Source organism: Pyrus communis, chromosome 11 (assembly GCF_041283825.1).
Source record: "Pyrus communis isolate YQ-2024b chromosome 11, ASM4128382v1, whole genome shotgun sequence".
NCBI classification, from domain to species: domain Eukaryota; kingdom Viridiplantae; phylum Streptophyta; class Magnoliopsida; order Rosales; family Rosaceae; genus Pyrus; species Pyrus communis.
In genome coordinates, this window is record NC_142575.1 from 8,431,803 (window position 1) to 8,451,772 (window position 19,970).

The 19,970-nt window shown below is 38.8% G+C and overlaps 4 protein-coding genes across 5 annotated transcripts; 3 read left to right on the top strand and 1 right to left on the bottom strand.

Annotated features, from left to right (window-relative positions):
• The first annotated feature begins 6,676 nt into the window (after positions 1–6,676).
• On the top strand, positions 6,677–9,335 carry LOC137743388 (laccase-17-like). The gene is made up of 6 exons (XM_088680590.1): positions 6,677–6,895; positions 7,022–7,173; positions 7,305–7,549; positions 7,666–7,794; positions 7,888–8,862; positions 8,990–9,335. Exons 1-6 carry the CDS (start codon positions 6,776–6,778, stop codon positions 9,118–9,120), a joined length of 1,752 nt encoding a protein of 583 aa, XP_088536716.1. The 5' UTR covers positions 6,677–6,775; the 3' UTR covers positions 9,121–9,335.
• A 1,830-nt stretch (positions 9,336–11,165) lies between these two features.
• On the top strand, positions 11,166–14,254 carry LOC137742374 (laccase-17-like). Its single transcript, XM_068482228.2, has 6 exons — positions 11,166–11,338; positions 11,548–11,699; positions 11,836–12,080; positions 12,213–12,341; positions 12,535–13,503; positions 13,865–14,254. The coding sequence occupies exons 1-6, from the start codon at positions 11,219–11,221 to the stop codon at positions 13,993–13,995; spliced, it is 1,746 nt and encodes a 581-aa protein (XP_068338329.2). The 5' UTR covers positions 11,166–11,218; the 3' UTR covers positions 13,996–14,254.
• A 16-nt stretch (positions 14,255–14,270) lies between these two features.
• LOC137742375 (chitinase 2) lies at positions 14,271–18,628 on the top strand. The gene has a single exon (XM_088679617.1). The coding sequence runs from the start codon at positions 15,295–15,297 to the stop codon at positions 16,279–16,281; it is 987 nt and encodes a 328-aa protein (XP_088535743.1). The 5' UTR covers positions 14,271–15,294; the 3' UTR covers positions 16,282–18,628.
• On the bottom strand, positions 16,338–19,826 carry LOC137742376 (uncharacterized). Of its 2 annotated transcripts, none has more exons than XM_088679618.1 (2): positions 18,822–19,826; positions 16,338–18,613 (listed from the first exon to the last, which is right to left on the bottom strand). In XM_088679618.1, exon 1 carries the CDS (start codon positions 19,741–19,743, stop codon positions 18,922–18,924), a length of 822 nt encoding a protein of 273 aa, XP_088535744.1. In that variant the 5' UTR covers positions 19,744–19,826; the 3' UTR covers positions 16,338–18,613; positions 18,822–18,921. The 2 variants fall into 2 exon arrangements, with proteins under 2 accessions (XP_088535744.1, XP_088535745.1); XM_088679619.1 differs by having other exon boundaries at positions 18,161–18,280.
• Positions 19,827–19,970: the final 144 nt, after the last annotated feature.

A 19,970-nucleotide genomic window follows, 5' to 3' on the forward strand; every position in this document is an offset into this window, starting at 1 on the left:
ATGTTGTCCTTCTAGTATGCTAAAACAAATTAAATCATTGGCTAGTAAACGTATTAATATCAGCTCTCTTAATGTATTTGTATGCAATTTATAGAGACCACTCCAACGCTTCGTATTATTTGATTGGCAAGCTAAGAAAGGCATATTCTTAAGCCGTATGTGTGATCCACTATACCATGTTTCATGTTTATGTGTACATTTAGACGTATGAATCAGGTTTCCTTGACTTCTACTTATACCATTTGCCTTTTTATCGAGGTTGATTACCTGGGTATTAGAGCAAAGCTTCTTTCTATTAGTGCTAATCTCCTTTATGTATAGGATTTTTTGGACGGACATTGTTAGGGCCCACTTCATAATGTATATTTAGAATTCAACTTCAACGTCTATCTTTTAGGTATTTTTTCAAAGATCATCTCTACAAAAAATAACTCAAATTCGAAATTATATGACTGTTAGGTTGAATGGTACTCATTTCAATAAAAAAAAAATTTATGTACAACCGTATTCATCCATTTTCTTCACTACAAATGAATGTTGTAGTAGTTTTGGATTTGTTTAACTTTTTGTAGAAAAAATCCATGAATGATGAATTGAAATGTAAATATTCAGATCTTCGAAAAAAAAGTCACAAAATAAGAACCACAAGAAAGCTTGTCAAAAAATGTGTATCCCCCATCCTAATTACACTCGATTCCATACTTGATTAACCTAGGATGCCTTTTTTTTTTTTTTTTTTTTTTTTTGACTTCCTCGATTGCTTTCTTTAATGCATGTAATGGAGCCTTAATTTCTAAACTCAACTTCTATTCACAACCAACTTTTATCTCCTCACTTAACAAAATTGAAGAATTTTAACCAAGAGCAGAGTCACCCTTGGGCTAGGTGGGCTTCATCGCTAAGTGAAAATTATCCCACCCCACCGAACTAAAAGTTGTCTACTCTACCTTTACAACTCCTTACACTACAAGAAAAGTGAGCAACAATTAGCCTAATTAGTAAGTATTTTCGTATCTATTATTGGGGTGATAATGTTGTTGCCAGTGGAAAAAAATTGACAAAAAGCCAAAAAGTAGGAAAGAGCTATGCAACAATGATGACTAATATATTACCATATATATTTAACTTTTGTTACCATTTTTTCATTGGCAACATCATTGCTACCCAAGTAACAACTACTAAAATATTTACTCTTCTCACCAAGCCATGTTTTCAAAATTACCCCTTATATAATAAACTCAATTTTAACCTTCTATGATCCTTCATCTCACAATAAATTCGAAATCAAACTTAGCATCCATCACCCAACAATGACGAAACCTTCAACAATCATAACCATGCATCTAAGCTCATCAAGAAATAACATTATTTAAATCCATACTCTTAGGTTTTGAGATTGGATTATGTTGTGACTAAAATTAAATATCTGAATGGTTATATAACATATGGGGTTGAAATATTGAAATTTTCTAGTTTCGAATTAGAAACCCATGACTGGTTGCTCAAAATCTTCAGCCAATGTCTGCCAACAAAATATAAACCTTCCCATATGTGCTTGTGGGCTGGTTTGCCAACAAAAACACCAGCCCGTAAATTTTTAGAAGTGCAAAAGAACATATAATACTTGGAATTTTTTTTGGCATACCTCCTTTGGAGCTCCCCAAACGACGTCTTAGTTATTCATTCTTTGAAAGTTTTCATTAATACAAAAAGCGAGGTGGTAGAGGAAGCTGTGTTTAAGGATTTGAAGAGAAGTCTTCTCTCAAAAATTCTCTCCCTCTGGTGAGAGTCTTTCTCTCAGACTGAGAGTGTTTCTCATCCTTGTGTGAGTGACTGGATCTTTCTTCTCCGTTCAGCCGTCGGCCCTAGCAGGGACTAGGTCAGTGGCAGTCCTCCCTTTTTCTTCCTTTTTTCTCTTCTTTTTCTTCCTTTTTCCGTGTTGCCGTCTGTTTCCGGCCTTTGTTTCTTCCTCCTCTTGCCTTTGATCTAACGGAACCTTGGCCTTCGTCGAAAATTTCTTGCTCCCAACCTTCTTCTTTCTTTTCTCCTACAGTTTCCTAACATCCATGTCTCCTTTCAACCGTTTCTCTACCTACCCCCAATGGTTTTGACCCTTCCCGATCCCATTACTTCTCAAATCTGCAACCGGTTCCTCTAACCGCGCTTTGCGACTATCCTGGTAGGTGTGTAGAGCTCTTGCTTGGGTGGTCACACCACCACCTTCCATCTGTGTTCCTTCATTGGCATGATTACTTGTGAGAGGTTCTTCCCACGAGCTTCATTCTCTTGATGACTGCGGATTTGAGGTCTTGTGGCATGATGGAGGTGGGTGGAACCTTCTTGATTTCCGATTTGGAGGCTTCATTTGAGTGGATTCCTGTGCTTGCAAGCGACGGTGGTTCGTGGTCGGCAGTGGTGTTGACGACAGCTATGTACTAAGGGTTTTTTTTTTTTAATTTTTTTTTTTAATTTTTAATTTTGTTTTGTTTGTTTCGGCTCATTCTTTTGATTGGGCCTATTGTGGGATTCATATCTTAGTTTTTGGGCTTTACTTGTAATTGGATCCTAGTTTGTAATTGTTTTTTTTTTTTTTTTTTTTTTTTTTGTTGGTAATGAAACTTTACTTTTGGACTGAAAAAAAAAAGGATTTGAAGAGAAGGAGACTAGTCCTTTCCATGCAAGGGCATTATTGGAAGAAAAAATTGCATTGATTTGCTAGTTGTGGAGAGAGATTCTTTGAGTGTAAGCAGAGGCGTTGTCTTAATTTGTTATTGTGTTCATCATAACTCAATTAGCCACACTTTCAATTAGGGCCAGGTAATTTAATTGCCATATTTTTTTTTTGAACGAACGATATTATCTACACCAGTGTTCTGAAAACCGGCCTAGGCGGCGGAGCCCCGACTCGATTTCAGCCAAAACGTTCACTTAAGGCAGGGAGGATTTAGGCGGCAGCCTAAGCACTCGTTAGGCATTGTAGGCGGTGCTAGGCGGCAGTTAAGGTGACTGCAAATCCCAAACTCACTGCAACTCTCGCAACATATCTGCAACTTCCGATGTTGTACGTAGAAGCAGAGCCTCGGCGAGCTTCTGAAGCTTGCCGTCTATAAGCAGATGAGGGAAGAGAGAGTACGAATAGAAAGAGAGAGAGAGAGAGCCTCGGCGGCGTGAGTTACAGTCTTGCAAATTTAGTTTTGAGCTTCTGAAAGGCTAATGAAGAAGAAGAAATGAAAGGATTTAATGGGAATGGTATTTTCACTTTCCAATGGGTCAAAACGTGGTTTTGATTGGGCCCAACCTTGGGGAATGTGAGAGAGGTGGAGTGGAACCCGGTTTTTAATTTTGAAACCACCCACTGGCACGGTGCATGGTCTTGTTATTTGTTGGGGAGTGTGGGAGAGGTGGAGTGGAACTGGTTTCTAATTTTGAAACCACCCAACACTGCATGGTCTTGTTGTCTTTTTAAAATGTTGAAGATATAAATAAATACATATCTATACTATATATTATGTTATATATAAATGTTATATGAATTATTTAAATAATAGCTTTTTTTCTTTAGACTATCATATTATATACATAAAATAAGTAATTATATAGTCATATAATATATAATAAATCTAAATCAGCCTAGTCCGCTTAGGCGCTAGGCCCTAGTTCACTGCTTGGCTAGCGCCTAATGTTTTTTAGAACCATGATCTACACTAAGAGGGAGGGGGTGGGTTTAGCCTAACAATGGGCTAGAATCGAACCTAAGGTCTCTCACTTGCTAGAGGAATACCACTAGATCATAGTACTAAGTGGCAATTGCTATATGTTAATAGTTGGCTAATTGTAGTGATAATGAGATCAAGAAACTAATTAGTTAAGAACAAAAGCCCCTATGTAATGGTATGTGTCTTGATAATGTTAGGTCTGACTCATAAGACATAAGCCTTATGAGCTTATTTTTTCTATTAGTTAGGTGTGGGTCTCCCGTGATTGAGTAATCGTACCTCTGAAAACTTTATTTTCTGTTGTGTCGTCTTTTTGTTTTGTTTTGTTGTGGTACGTTGTTTATTCGCCTGGCAAAGGATTATGAGGACATCTTCGTGATGTCTCATAGCAGAGCTTCTTTGTCGAAGGAGCATCAGAAAGTGATGCAAGGTTTTGTCCTCGTGAGAATTACCTTTCCGTTCGGTTAAATGTGGTTATATGAGGTAGATTTTGTATTGTTTTTCTGTCGTGTTTATAATCATAAAATTGTATTCTAAATAGATGATGTTTTTCGTTTTATATGATTAATAAAATACTTATTACCTTGAAATTAAGAACAAATTAAATATCTGGATAGATAAACCTAAAACCTGTAGTAGGTGCAACAGCAGGCGGTTAGCTCCAGTCACGACGATATATATGTATATATCAACAGGAGCAGTATATACAATGAAATCTTACCATCCACATTCGAATTCGATCACGACATGCAGTGCATGCGTAGATAGCTTTACTTAAGACAAAATCACGTCAAATGAGGTTTCCGTATTGATACTATTCATCCATGAGATAATGATTTAAAGAATGAATATTAAGAACGACAGCTTCATGTAGCAATGTTTTAATCTGCTTAATTTGTCATTACGATTAAGCAGTGTAAGTGAGAAAGTTGCATTGCATGTGGAATACATGAAGTCTAAAACTTGCTTTTGAATAAACTAACCTATAGAATATTGTCCACGATATAACAGAGTTATTTATGTCACATCCCGGCCCGGGCCCTTACCATATCTCGGGCTCGACTCCACCGTAGCACTATATTGTTCCGCTTTAGGTCTCGACCATGCCCTTACGGTTTTGTTTATAGGAACTTACACGAGAACTTCACAATGGGTCACCCATCCTGGGATTGCTTTCGCACGAACTCACTTAACTTCGGAGTCGGAGTTCCGATGAACTCCGAAGCAATTGAGTTCCCAAAAAACCTCGTGCTAGGTAGAGATGAAAATATACATATAAGACTTACAGGATCCACTCACCTAAACGATGTGGATGTTACAATTTAATTTAGACTACGAAATTCTAAAAAATAAATGAGAAAAATTACCCCCGGGAGAAGAAGGGGGGGTGGGGGTTGGTCGGATATTTTTTTTTTTATATTTATTCTACTCTCTCTCTCTCTCTCTCTCTCTACTCTTCTGTGTTTGTCACTGGTTTATTTTTCGTCAAGCTCCTTGGAACTCAACTTTAGGGTCACTTTTGACATATTAGGGGCATATGCGAATTTAGTAAAAAGATCCTTCTTATTTGGAAAACATAATTTTTTGAACAATATATTCATACAGAATTCAACAATCAAAATTTAAATTTAACTGAAATCAGCATCTCACTCTTACTAATTGAATCTAATTACTATGATTTAGGGTCCATCCATAAAAAAAAGGAGCACAACTAAAAGAAAGATACAGAAATACACTTGTGTTTGTGGAAAAAAAAGTAAGACACAAGTTAGGTTTTTTTTTGCTAGAGAAAAGTGGAAGAAAGTAATGTACAAGTTCTTTTGTTGCTAGAGAAAAGTGGAAAATTAATATATTAAGTATAGACTCCACTTAACCAATTGTAATATAGATAAAAATTATGATGATGATTTTTCTTTTCAGTCAAAAAGTTTTTTTATTAGAAAATTTACACATATGTAATATATAGAAGGATAAAAATTTTTGGAGGCCCTCATAAAGTCGGGTCCCTGTGCCACATCACCTTTTACACACCCCAACGCCGCCTCTCAACTTCAATCCCACTTTCTCTCATGAAACTAAATTTTTACCAATTTGCCCCTTAAAATTCAATATTTGCTTCACTTTGGTAGAATTTTGTCTATTCCGTTAAGTATCTTTTAAGTTTGCTTAGGTGGCTTCAACACTGCTTATGGGCATTGCACATCTTTTCTTTGCTAGAAAATTCTCCTATGGTGTAATGTTATCCATCGAAAAATGTAAATAAAAACCGAAATTTACTTTTTTGCTATGTCTTTTGGTGATGGATACCACTAACCAAAAAGAAAAAATTAAGTAGGATCCATGTTGTACATCTAAAATGAGATGTAAATATGGTTTTGCATCTCAAATTTGCCTTTCCCTATTGAAGATGCTGAATATATATAATACAAAAGAATTTACATAATGTGTGAACTCATAATACAGTAGCTCACAATCGTTATATGAATATGTGTCATTCAAACTCACGTAAACTTAAGAAAACTCGATGAAAAATTAGGAGAACCCGTATTTGAAATTGGAAATATCTACTTTTTTTTGTTTTCTCCTAGGACAGTTTCACTATTTAGCCAGACTTGCAAATTAAGTAAACTGATTTCTGTATGGCTTATTGCATCTGCAAGTACAGATGCCACCTACTAATTAATAGAATCATCAATCACCAAAATAATAATCTAGTTGTTGCTAAGCTTAATAATATTTTAGTAGGTCAAAATCACGTCCATTTTTGAGTTCATCAGAAGATGGAGAGACGTGGAATATTTGGGAAAGGATCGACTTAAAAGGAAAGGAGGTCAACAGAAATTGATTGTCTTTGACACCACTCTATATATAAAGTTGTTCTAGCAATTGCATCCAACAAATATTAAAATATATACCAAAACTCATGAAGCTCTTCACCTCTCTATTTATAAACAACCCTAAACCTTCATTCAACACACGCTCCATTGCAGCAGCTTCAGTTTCATCCAAACCCTACATATCTCTCACTTTCTTCCGCCCAAAAAGGGAGAGACAGCAAAATGGGTGTTTCTCTTTTGTCATCACCAGCATTTCTTAGACTCTTTCTCTTATCTCTCATTACGTTGTGTCTCATTCCTCAGCATGTTTTTGCAAGCATAACGAGGCACTACAAGTTTGATGTATGTCTATACGTACACAAGATATTCTTTTGTCAAACAATTTGACAATTATAGGTTCTTGTTTGAATGTGTTTACACACACACCCCTCGGGATTCTTATTGTCTGTCCTTTGTATGATTTTATAGATCAAGCAGAAGAATGTGACAAGACTCTGCCACACAAAGAGCATTGTAACAGTAAACGGGCAGTTTCCGGGGCCTCAAATTGTTGCTCGGGAGGGTGATTGCGTCCTTATTAAAGTTGTTAATCATGTTCAGAACAACGTCTCTATCCACTGGTAATTAATAGTACAGCTATAATTAACTTATAACAAGTTCGGAAAGAAAGTATATGTGCTAGCTTAAATTTGTTGCCATGCATTTTGAATCTTGATAAAAATGGAGGTTACTTAACCATTTAAACCACCAGGCATGGCATTCGACAACTTCGATCGGGGTGGGCTGACGGGCCTGCATATGTGACCCAATGTCCCATACAATCAGGCAACAGTTATGTCTACAACTTCACCATCATAGGACAAAGAGGCACTCTTTTCTGGCATGCTCATATTTCATGGCTTAGATCAACTGTTTATGGTCCCTTGATCATACTTCCCAAGCACGGTGTACCTTACCCATTCGCCAAGCCCTACAAGGAGGTTCCAATCATCTTCGGTAATGCTTCATATCTGCATAAGACTACTCACCAAATGTAACGTACTAATAAGCATATATAAAAATTTATGTCTTATCAATTATATGCTAACAAAAGCTATACAATGTGAATACAGGAGAGTGGTGGAATGCAGACCCTGAGGCAGTTATCAGCCAGGCCTTGCAAACAGGTGGAGGACCAAATGTCTCCGATGCTTATACTTTCAATGGACTCCCAGGGCCCTTGTACAACTGTTCTGCCAAAGGTATCAAATTCAAGGAAAATGAAATTATATGATAATTTCGTGATTTATAACTTGCATGAGTAACTTTGTATATATATGGCGGTCTTTATGCAGATGCATTCAAGCTAAAGGTTCAATCTGGGAAGACCTACCTTCTCCGGCTAATAAATGCAGCACTCAATGACGAGCTCTTCTTCAGCATAGCGAACCACACCCTCAAAGTGGTAGAAGCCGACGCCATTTATGTCAAGCCCTTTGACACTGATACGGTTCTGATTGCCCCAGGGCAGACTACAAATGTTCTGCTCAAGACCAAACCCCATTTCCCCAGTGCCACATTTTTTATGACTGCCAGGCCGTACGTGACTGGACTAGGAACCTTTGACAACTCTACTGTTGCTGGTATTTTAGAGTATGAATCAACCTCTAAAGCCCTCCACACTCAACTCCCAATGAAGAAGCTTCCGCTCTTCAAACCAATTCTTCCTGCTCTAAACGACACATCGTTTGCAACAAAGTTCAGCAACAAACTCCGTAGCTTAGCCAACGCACAATTCCCTGCTAATGTCCCCCAAAAGGTTGACAGACACTTTTTCTTCACAATAGGCCTTGGAACCAGCCCCTGCAGCAGCAATAACCAAACCTGCCAGGGACCTAATGGAACAATGTTTGCGGCTTCAGTTAATAACGTTTCTTTTGAAATGCCAACCACTGCTCTACTTCAAGCCCACTTCTCCGGGCAATCAAATGGGGTTTACAGCCCTGACTTCCCAAGCAGTCCTATAATCCCATTTAACTATACAGGCACCCCACCTAATGATACTATGGTGGGCAATGGTACAAAGCTAATGGTACTTCCATATAACACTAGTGTGGAGGTGGTCATGCAGGACACAAGCATTCTGGGCGCCGAAAGCCACCCTCTTCATCTGCATGGATTTAATTTCTTTGTTATTGGCCAAGGGTTCGGGAACTTTGACCGGAATAAAGACCCTGCAAACTTCAATTTGGTTGACCCTGTTGAAAGAAATACCGTGGGTATGCCCTCTGGTGGATGGGTTGCCATACGATTCCTAGCAGATAACCCCGGTGAGTAAATTAATAAAGTGCAGTAGTATAATATAGAGTTGCAAATCTGACTATAAGATGTACCATATAGAATTTAATCAAAGCTATTTCGCCTAATATACTTTAGTGATCAAAAATGTATTTGCAGGTGTATGGTTCATGCATTGCCATTTGGAGATCCACACTAGTTGGGGCCTGAAGATGGCTTGGCTGGTCCTAGATGGAAAGCTTCCCAACCAGAAGTTGCTTCCTCCCCCGGCGGATCTTCCCACATGTTAATGTTTGACTCATTCCAAGCTAAATTTTTTGGACGAGAAACTGCTGTCATTATTGTAACCCTTCTTTTATTACTGACAACTTTAATTTTTTCATGTGTTATCTAATCAATTATGTTTCAATAATTCTTGTACTGATTCCTATGGAGTTGAGGGGACACACTGTAAAAGTATCAAATTCTAATGTGAGAGACTGAATATGAAAGTATTGATTTTGTATGATTTTTCTTCATGGCGTCTTAGATAGTAATTGTGTTTAATTTTTCCATCTTTATATTTCAACCAAGTAGACAACCAATTAATCTAAGGGTTGAAGTTTCATCCAACAAAAATCTGCAAACAAAGGGTTTATATTTTCGTAATAACAACCCCGAATTTATAGAAAACAAAATTAACTCATTTTCATGCTGTATCTCTAGAATGCACTACAATGTAGGTGTATAACCAAAGAAAGAAGACAAGAAATGTAGCACCAATCCACCAGAAACAATGGCGCTACCAAACTAAATCGTTCCTAATATATTTAAAGTAAACGCATTTACATTGAATTCAATTTGTTGGCAGAAGAACTTAAATATATTTATAGATCAATTTAATTAATGTATAGATAGTGCACAAGATTACAGAAACAAAATCATTGAGAATTCTTGTAAACGAAGAAATCGGTCAAGCATACCTAGGCATCAAGTGTTGAGATTATGAACCCAAAATTGGGAAAAAGAGAATTTGCATGTGCTTATAATTAATTAGACTATTTCCCATATTGTCAATTGATTTTTATGGTGGAACCTCAACTTTCTTCATGGTATCAGAGCAAGTTGTCACATGTGTGAAGCCCAACGGCCACACGTGCTCCACGTCATCTAATTTGTGTTGTTCAGGTGTTAGACTTGAAATTTCGACACACGTGAAGGGGCGGGTTGAGATTATGAATCCCACATAGGAAAGAGAAGAGACGTTGCATGTACTTATAAGTAATTAGGCTAATCTCCATTTTCCAAACACTAAAGATGCATTACAAAGATACTAAATAAATTAAGAACATTCAAAATGACACCTTAAAAGTTCTTAATCCAATGTATTGTATCTAGTTATTTTCAAGTCTATCTAATTTTTATAGTGAATTCCTAACAAATTTAGCCTAAATTCCATGAAATTCAGAAGCCCCTAATCTAAAACAATGGTTAAAGTTATTTTATGAATACTATAAAGGTTATTAAGAGTTCATGACATTTAGTTTATACTTTATAGACAAAGAAAGATGGCCAAATAAGGATATAGAACCGGTGCAACAGAAGTAAGCTCAATCTTTAATCGCATCCTTACGATATGAAACACTCAAAAGTGTAATCACAGTTACTAGCACTACAGTTTAGTTATATATTTTTCTTTTATTTTTAAGTAGAATTTCTTTAGTTTTCGTTTACTTATCCGGATGATTCACGCGATCACTTTGTTTATCAACCCTAAACCCTTCTTACTATAATAAGAAGCCCGGACACAAATTGCTGACACTTAAAGCGACATGCAAGTTGGCAATAAACTTCACATAACATATATTCATCATTAGTTCCCTTACGACTTGTGTATACATGCATGCAAAGAAGAGTTGTTTATGCGTGTTACCTTTCGTGACAGACTCGTAGTTGTTGCTAAGCCTGGAAAGTAATATTAAGTAGGTCAAAATCACGTCCATTTATGCAGAAGGACGTGGAAATACTTAGGAAAGGTTGGACTTGAAAACAAAGGAGAGAGGTCAACAGAAATATTTGATTGTCTTTGACACCACTCTAAAGTTGTTCTAACAACCGTATATGCATATCCCTGTAATATAATAGCTAATTCATCAAGCTCTTCTGCTACAATTTCCTGTATCCTCCAGAAAAGTAATATACTATATTTCTAATTTCTATGACCATGCACCTACTCGACCAAACACTACTCATCCCTCTCCTCTATATATACACACCCAAAATCTTTCCTTGAACACGCACTCGATTGTAGCAGCTTCTCACTTTATTGCAGAAAAAGGAGAGAGAGATCTAGAGAGAGAGAGAGAGAGAAAGAGAGAGAGAGAGAGAGAGAGAGAGAGAGTGTGTAAAATGGGTGTTCATCTTCTTTCAACACCACCATTTCTTAGGCTCTTTCTCTTCTCCGTCATAACGTTTTGTGTTATTCCTCAACATGCTCTTGCTGGCATAACCAGACACTACAAGTTTCAAGTATGTGGAAATGCATATATATGTCATAACATATATACTAGCTAGTTGTAATTATATATGTAAACACACGCACCTACAAGGGAGTATACTCTTGTCAAACATGTTAAGCTTGTCACATACATGAAGTTTGAGTCCTTGCATGCATGCATGCAACCATTTCTTCCTTTCCTTTTATGTTCTTATGTTTATCCTTTTAAATGATTTTACAGATCAAACTGCAGAACGTGACAAGATTGTGTCACACAAAGAGCATAATAACAGTGAACGGGCAGTTTCCTGGCCCTAGAATCATTGCTAGAGAGGGTGATCAACTCCTAATTAAAGTGGTTAACCACGTCCAAAACAACATCTCTATCCACTGGTAATCATCAACTACAACTTCATAAGCAATATAGAAACTAATCATTTTTTGTTTATATTTTACACCCAATCACCATGCATAATTAATCTAAATAAATACTAATTAATAATGTTAATTAATTTCTTTAAATTGCTAGGCATGGTATTCGACAACTTCGATCAGGGTGGGCCGATGGCCCTGCATATGTGACCCAATGTCCCATACAAACAGGCAACAGTTATGTCTACAATTTCACCATTATTGGGCAAAGAGGCACTCTTTTCTGGCATGCTCACATTTCATGGCTTAGATCAACTGTTTATGGTCCCTTGATCATACTTCCCAAGCACGGTGTGCCTTACCCTTTCACTAAACCCTACAAGGAGGTTCCAATTATTTTTGGTAATTAACATTTAACTCTGTGTGTGTGTGTGTGTGTGTGTAGGTACTAATTCTAATTTCAAATATATTTTCTGCCTATAATATTGCATATAATTGCCAATAAAAGCTATATAATTTATACCTGAAATACAGGTGAGTGGTGGAATGCAGATCCTGAAGCCATAATTAGCCAGGCCTTGCAAACAGGTGGAGGTCCAAATGTCTCTGATGCTTATACCATCAATGGACTCCCAGGGCCCCTATACAATTGTTCTGCCAAAGGTATCAAAATATGGAACGGAAGTCATATGAATTGTTGATTGTCTTTGATAATGTGTCAATATCAATGTGACCAACAAAAAGTATCAACATGTTATCGATATAGTATCAGAAGTATCCATGGTGCTTCCATTCAATATTATAGAACATGTTACTTTCATCTCAATTGTTTTGTACGTGTGGCTCTTTTCTGCAGATGCATTCAAGCTGAAGGTTCAACCCAGCAAGACCTACCTTCTCCGGCTAATCAACGCAGCACTCAACGACGAGCTTTTCTTCAGTATTGCAAATCACACCCTCAAAGTAGTAGAAGTCGACGCTGTTTATGTCAAACCCTTCGAGACTCACACAATTCTCATTGCCCCCGGCCAAACCACAAATGTTCTTCTCAAGACCAAACCCAACTTCCCAAACACCACATTTTTCATGACTGCTAGGCCATATGTGACTGGCCAAGGCACATTTGATAACTCTACAGTTGCTGGCATTCTAGAGTACGAATCGCCCTCTAAAAACAAAACCCTAACAACGAAGAGACTTCCGCTCTTCAAACCAAACCTCCCCACCCTCAACGACACATCATTCGCAACCAAATTCGCCAACAAACTCCGTAGCTTGAACACCCAACGATTCCCAGCTAATGTCCCCCAAAAAGTTGATAAGCACTTTTTCTTCACCATAGGCCTTGGAACCAACCCTTGTAGCCAAAACAACCAAACATGCCAAGGACCCAATGGGACAATGTTTGCAGCCTCAATTAACAACATTTCTTTTGCAATGCCAAACACTGCCTTACTCCAATCCCACTTTTCTGGCCAATCAAGTGGGGTCTACAGTCCTGACTTCCCAGCCAATCCCATAGTCCCATTTAACTATACAGGGACCCCACCAAATGATATTATGGTGAGCAATGGGACAAAGCTAGTAGTGCTGCCATTTAATTCTAGGGTGGAGCTGGTGATGCAGGATACTAGCATTCTTGGTGCTGAGAGCCACCCTCTGCACCTTCATGGGTTCAATTTCTTTGTTGTGGGTCAAGGGTTTGGGAACTTTGACTGGAATAAGGACCCTAAAATGTTCAACCTGGTTGACCCTGTTGAGAGGAACACTGTGGGTGTGCCCTCTGGTGGGTGGGTTGCTATCCGTTTTCTTGCCGATAACCCAGGTAACTAATTGAAATGACCAAAAAAGTAATTATCAAAGTCAATAACTATGTACTATCACATTAATGATCACATCTCTCTTATGAGAGAAATTCATGTGTCCGACACTCTGGACTACAAGGCAGTCCAATCAACTAACCTCTTAGATTTTACACCGTTCACTTCGGTGTCCTAATCGAGCATCTAGGAACAAGAATTTTCTCATGGTCATGGAAGTAAGATTTACGTAAAGACAGAAATATAGTTACTAATGTGATTAGTAATGGTGAATGTGCCAATAACAAAGTCGCAAAGATAAATCATATTTTCCTATTGTTGATTTTGTTGATTATGATTGTTAATGTATCATGTGTCAATACACAGGTGTGTGGTTTATGCATTGCCACCTGGAGATCCACACAAGCTGGGGCTTGAAGATGGGCTGGGTAGTCTTGGATGGCAAGCTTCCCAATCAAAAACTGCTCCCTCCCCCTGCAGATCTTCCCAAATGCTGAATATTTTCAACCCATTCTTCTGACCGTAACTTGCCCGAATAATTTTGTGACCCATTAATATTTGTTTATTCTTTGGTACCTTTCTGCATTTTAATTACTTTCCCAAATTACATTGTTTGAGTGTGATTGCATTTTTCTTAAGAATAGCTGAAGGGAGCAAAAGAGAGAGACAATTACAACACTCTAATTATATTATTAATGTACAATGCCTCTCAATATTCAATAACATTTACCAGCAGATTCTTGCTGTTCTTTTTCATTTCTTGGAATATAAGAAACAAACACAGAAAAGGACTGGCCTGCATTATTTTAAATCCACACTTTTGGTAACAAACAAGAAGTGTTATTGAATTGTTCAGCTAAGGCGTGTCGTTGCACAATGTTCAGATTTCCTAGTATACAGAAGAAACCAACCAAACCCAGATAAAGCATACCTATGCACGCAGCCGCAGGGAAAAAGACACCTGAAAGTTACGTAGCCGCCCAAGAAGACGGGATCCTATCTTTAGCTTAAGCGTCTGGAAGTTGCTCCACTCTAATGAAAACAAGAACAGCATGGTTTTCTTCTAGGTGTGCAGTAGCAGGTCACGATAGAAGACTGATCGCGGATTGAATGGATGGCATGTTACGTCTGCATATTCAAATTCCAGCACCTAATCAACAGCTGTATTCACAATTTGACATCATAACACCTACGATTAACGAGAAAAAAACTAATTTTGTCAAGTTAATGGAGCCCTGCAAATGAAGTAGAACTTATTGTTTCACAGAGTTGATTAACAAGGGTTTCCACTTTCCAGTTAATGGAGCCCTGCAAATGATTGATCAGAAGTAGACAAGCAATTGTGTCGAAATAGCTTTCATAAGGGTTCCATGTTAATGGAGCCCTACAATTAACTAATCGATCAGTAGTAGACATGCATTCACGTCAAATAGATGATAGCTCTATGCAATAAGCAGTCTCACTATATTCCTTACCAAGTATATACCTAAGAATCCAAACACTAGGATATGTTTGTAATACGACATTCCGCATAGGTTCTTAATTACTTAATGAACCAATTCAACACTTTGTATCCAAATGATACAAGTTGAATTCTTAATAAACAAAAATGATATCTATTATGTATCTGTTGGTTCGTGACATCCGCCAAGAAACCATATATTCTTGTCAACATACTGGATGGGGAATCAAATGAATTTGCGATGCAGTAACATTATCCTTCAAAATAATGAGACACCAGCACCAAAACAAAAATATTGTAAACAAAAGTAATTCCATCTGAGGCTCACCTGTATATGTACCTCCAAACGAGGTCGCACAATTGGCCCCAGAAGTACGAAACTTTCACAGTTCCACTTGTAGCCATGATTTCATTTAAGCTCCTACCGTTCCTTTTTCTTCAAATGTTTTTCACAGCAGCGTCAATGATCAAAGCAGCCCCAGCAAACCCAAAGCTCTTCAGAGAATACATAGGAGCTGAGAACAAAGGTGTCACTTTCACAGAAGTACCCGTTGATTCCAAAGTTGAGTTTCACTTCATCCTCTCCTTTGCTATTGATTATACAACACAATCCATTAATCCTTCTCCCACCAACGGAGACTTTAATGTCTTCTGGGACACAGAGAACCTCACCCCTGCCAATGTTTCCGCCATTAAGGCCCGTCATCCAAATGCTAAAGTAGCTCTGAGTCTTGGAGGTGATACCGTTGGCAACAAAAATGCGTCCTTCAATCCTAAATCAATCAATTCTTGGGTTAGAAATGCTGTCTACTCACTAACTCAGATAATCAGAAAATATCATTTGGATGGAATTGATATTGACTACGAACACTTCCAGACAGATCCCAATACATTTGCCGAATGCATTGGGCGACTGTTGTTCTCCCTTAAGCAAAACAATATTGTGTCCTTCACATCAATAGCACCATATGATGATGACTCCGTGCAGCGAAATTACCTGGCATTGTGGAGGAAGTACGGGCATCTCATTGACTACGTTAACTTTCAGTTCTATGCCTATGACAATCGCACGACTACAACTCAGTTTTTGAAATATTTCGAGATGCAGAGCTCAAATTACAAAGGTGGCAAGATTCTAGTGAGCTTTGGAACAGATAACAGCGGGGGTTTGTCTCCTGAACACGGCTTCTTTGCGGCTTGTACTAAGCTTAACAGCGAGGGCAAACTTCATGGCATTTTCATTTGGTCTGCAGATGACTCCAAGAAGGATCATTTTCGTTATGAGAAGCAATCACAAGCCTTTCTATCTAGTGTAAATTGATCTGTACTTTTTTTTTTTCTTTCCCTTGTATTTGTTGTTATTTTATTCCTAATTGGAAAGAAGAAAATAAAGAGTCCCTCTTTATTAAGGTTGTTGCCCAGTCAATCCCTCTCTATACGATGAATGTTTCCTCCTACCAAAGTTTTTCTGCGACGATTTGAACCCGCTTGTGGCCAAATTTTGGTGAACAAGCTTGTGGCCAAATGTTTCCTCCTACCAAAGTTTTTCTTTCCCTTAATCCCTCTTTATTAAGGGGAGATGAAGTGAGAATTTGGGAAGATAGATGGCTCCCAATCCCTCACGGTCCCAGATTTTTTCCCCGAAACCGCCCCACTGTGACTTAGTTCTTGTAGAAGACCTTATTGATGAGTCTAAGAATCGGAACATTCCGCTCCTGAGCCATCTCTTCTCGGATGTGGAGGTTCAAAGCATTCTGTCCCTTTCCCTGAGCTTCCGCTTGCCGAATGACAAACTCATATGGCACTATGACAGGAAAGGTATCTTCTCAGTCAAGAGTGCGTATCATGTCACCCGGGACTGGATTCAATCTCGAAGGGAGGCTGCTTCATCCTCCTCTGCTAATTCTTCCGGTGAGGCTTGGAAGAAACTATGGGCTGCTAGGGTGCCTCCTAAGGTTAAGACTGGGGTTTGGAGGATTGGATTGGATATCATCCCGACATGCATCAATCTCCATAGAAAGCGGATTCAAAACGGATATGGTATGTGTTCTCTGTGGAGCGTATGGCGAATCCACAAACCATCTAATGTGGGATTGCATTTTCAAAATGTATGATATCCCCCGTGTACATCGTGATCTTCCTCTGTTTTAGATTGCTCAGCTCTCTGGGCTGTCGAACATAATCAATCAAATTTTGAGATTTGTTTGATGGTCATGTGACCTATTTGGAATGCAAGGAACGACCATTTCTGGAACGATGTAGTGACTCCACCTGACCTTGTCACTACCCGATGTCGTTGTTGGTGGCAGGAATTAAACAGAGTGGCTTTTACCCCCACCCAAAGAACCGGGGCTCACACACAGTTGCATTTTCGTTGGTCTCGTCCTTCTACTTCCTTCTTCAAGGTTAATGTTGATGGTGCATGGAATGAATAACTCAAACAGGGGGGAGTTGGGAGTATTATCAAGGATGATCAGGGCTCTTTTGTGGCAGCTGCTGCAAAAAGCTTGAACATGTGTATTCTCCTCTTCAGGCTGAGGCGTTGGCTGCCAGAGATGGCCTCTTGGTGGCGACATAAAGGGGTCTTCAAAATTTTATTTTGGGATCTAATTTGCTCCAGATTGTTGCGGCGCTTAGAAACCCTTCCGCTGATCACACATATTATTGAGGATTCAAAGGCGCTTATTGCTTCAGTCACTGGAGCTTCCTCTTCCCATGTTCGTCGTCAAGCAAACGGCATTGCCCATTGTCTGGCTCGCACTGGTCTTCTTTCAGGAACCAACTGTAATTGGGAGAGGGTCCCTCCGGATCTCATCTCTGACTTATTATTTGAAGAAGCAGTGTTGTAATGGATTTTGCAACGCTATTGATACTATCTTAATGAAGCTATTGATCTTTTCTCAAGAAAAAAAAAAAATCAGAAACAGAGGGAATTCAAATATACATTGTATACCAAAAATACATATACATCTAACGAATCATTACAGAGGAGTAAGGATTCTATAGTTTCTGCAGTATTTAGTGTTGAACTGGTACTGTGTACCCTTCTTTTTTGTTTTCAATTACATGAATAAACATGGATATATTAAGGCAAATAGGAAGAACGAAATATTGGCAAAGGAGAAAGCAAGATGGAGGGGGCAATATTGTTAAATAAGAGGAAACACGAACACGGAAGAGTTGATTCAGAGATATCATACCTGGTAGTGCTCTTATAAAACTGGTTACCACGGTATCTGATAGGTTTATGCGTTATTCTGTTCAAACTTCAAAAAGGTATAAGCCTTGAGGAAACAAGTTGACAGACTATTATAAATGAACTGATCCAAGAAGAACAAAAAGATGCCCAAAATTAGAATATGCTGGTGGAGAACCTTATGCATATACAGGGCCTTGGATCATTATATACAAGAGCAAAGGAAATACCAAATACCCATCAAAGAAAAAAAGAACAGGGATAAAAAAAAACATAAACGGAAAACGTGGATTTATGCAAAGAATGTAATGTATGCAATCCCCAACAAGTGAAAGAAGCATCCTTTATTTGTTGGAAATATGAGTAAACACAGTTTTCCCAATTGATTAAAACATCATCCAACGGCGCTTTCTAGGCCTTTTTTTTCACTTTCGAAGGCCAGTATTTCATTAGCCATCTACAAAATTGCAAGTGATAGAATCAGTGTTCTTTGAAATAATCATAACGCTTGACATACAAAACCGAATGCAGAAAACAAACGGAGATGACACCCGTATTAAGAATCAAAATCGATATGGCATTATCAAAGTTTTCATTGCAATCAATAATATCACCTGGCATTGGTAATTAGCACTACATAGAAAACAGTATCCCCACAAAATTACCCTGGACGTGCAGAGCAGCAGACCCTCATGGAATTGAAATCTCCACCGAATCCCAGAAAACTCAAAACCGACAGCAATGAACAATTGTGTCATTGTCTTCTCAACTTTTCCTCCTCTTCTTCTTTTTCTTATCCCCTTGTTCTTCCGAAGCATCAGAACCTCCATCTTCTAATACCCCACTCTTCCGCTTCTTACTCTCCTCCTTCTTTGCCTCTCCGCTCCCCGTTTTAGCCCCGCCGTGTCCCTTCTTAATTTGAACCCTGTTTTCACCGGAATTGCTAACATTGTCCCTCTTTTTCTTCTTCCTATTTTGTGTATCAACTGAATCAGCCGGCTCTCTCCTTTCAACACCCCCATTTGCGCTCTCTGCAATTTTAGCCCCAGCATCTCCCTTGTCAATTTTCCCTCCATTTTCATTAGAATTACCATCAGTGTCCTTCTTCTTCTTCTTCTTCCTAGGCACCTCTACTGAATCAGATGCCTCTTTCTTTTCACCACCGTCCCCTCCCCTCTCTGCAATTCCACATCCATCTTCCCCAAAATTACGAACTTCACCCTTCTTCCTCTCCTTCTTCTTCCCCTCGGCATCCACTACCTGTCGCTGCGTTTTCGGCTTGAACTCGAGCCCATGACTAACTTCACTCACACCGGCACTCTGAGCTGGATTCTCTCCGACGGTCTCTGCGTCGTCGTTTTCGTTCTCCGACCTGTGCCGCCGCGATCGCTTCCGTTCCGACCTCGAAGATTTGAGCTCCTTGTGCAGCTGCTTCAGCTCCTTGAACGATGTCAAGGTGCGTCGGAGGTAGACGCTGAACTCTTGCGACGCGCCGGTGTCGCTGGTGACGAAGGAGGACAGAGTGGAGGTCGCTTTGGAGAGAGAGATTGGCTTCGACGAGACGACGATCCCTGAGACCGTTTTCATGGTTAGGATTTCTAGGGTTTTAGGGAGAAAGGCGGCGAGGTTTTATCTGGGGTTTTCAATTTAGGGACGCATGGTTTAAATAAAACACGTTTATTTATTGATTTGCCTTGAAAATTTTGAAATGCTTATATTAATCACTTCAAGTTAGCAAGTATCCATTTACGACAATGGTGGAAAAATGTTGTGTTCTTACATGACAGGGTGAGTTTAAACGCCGTCGGTTTGTT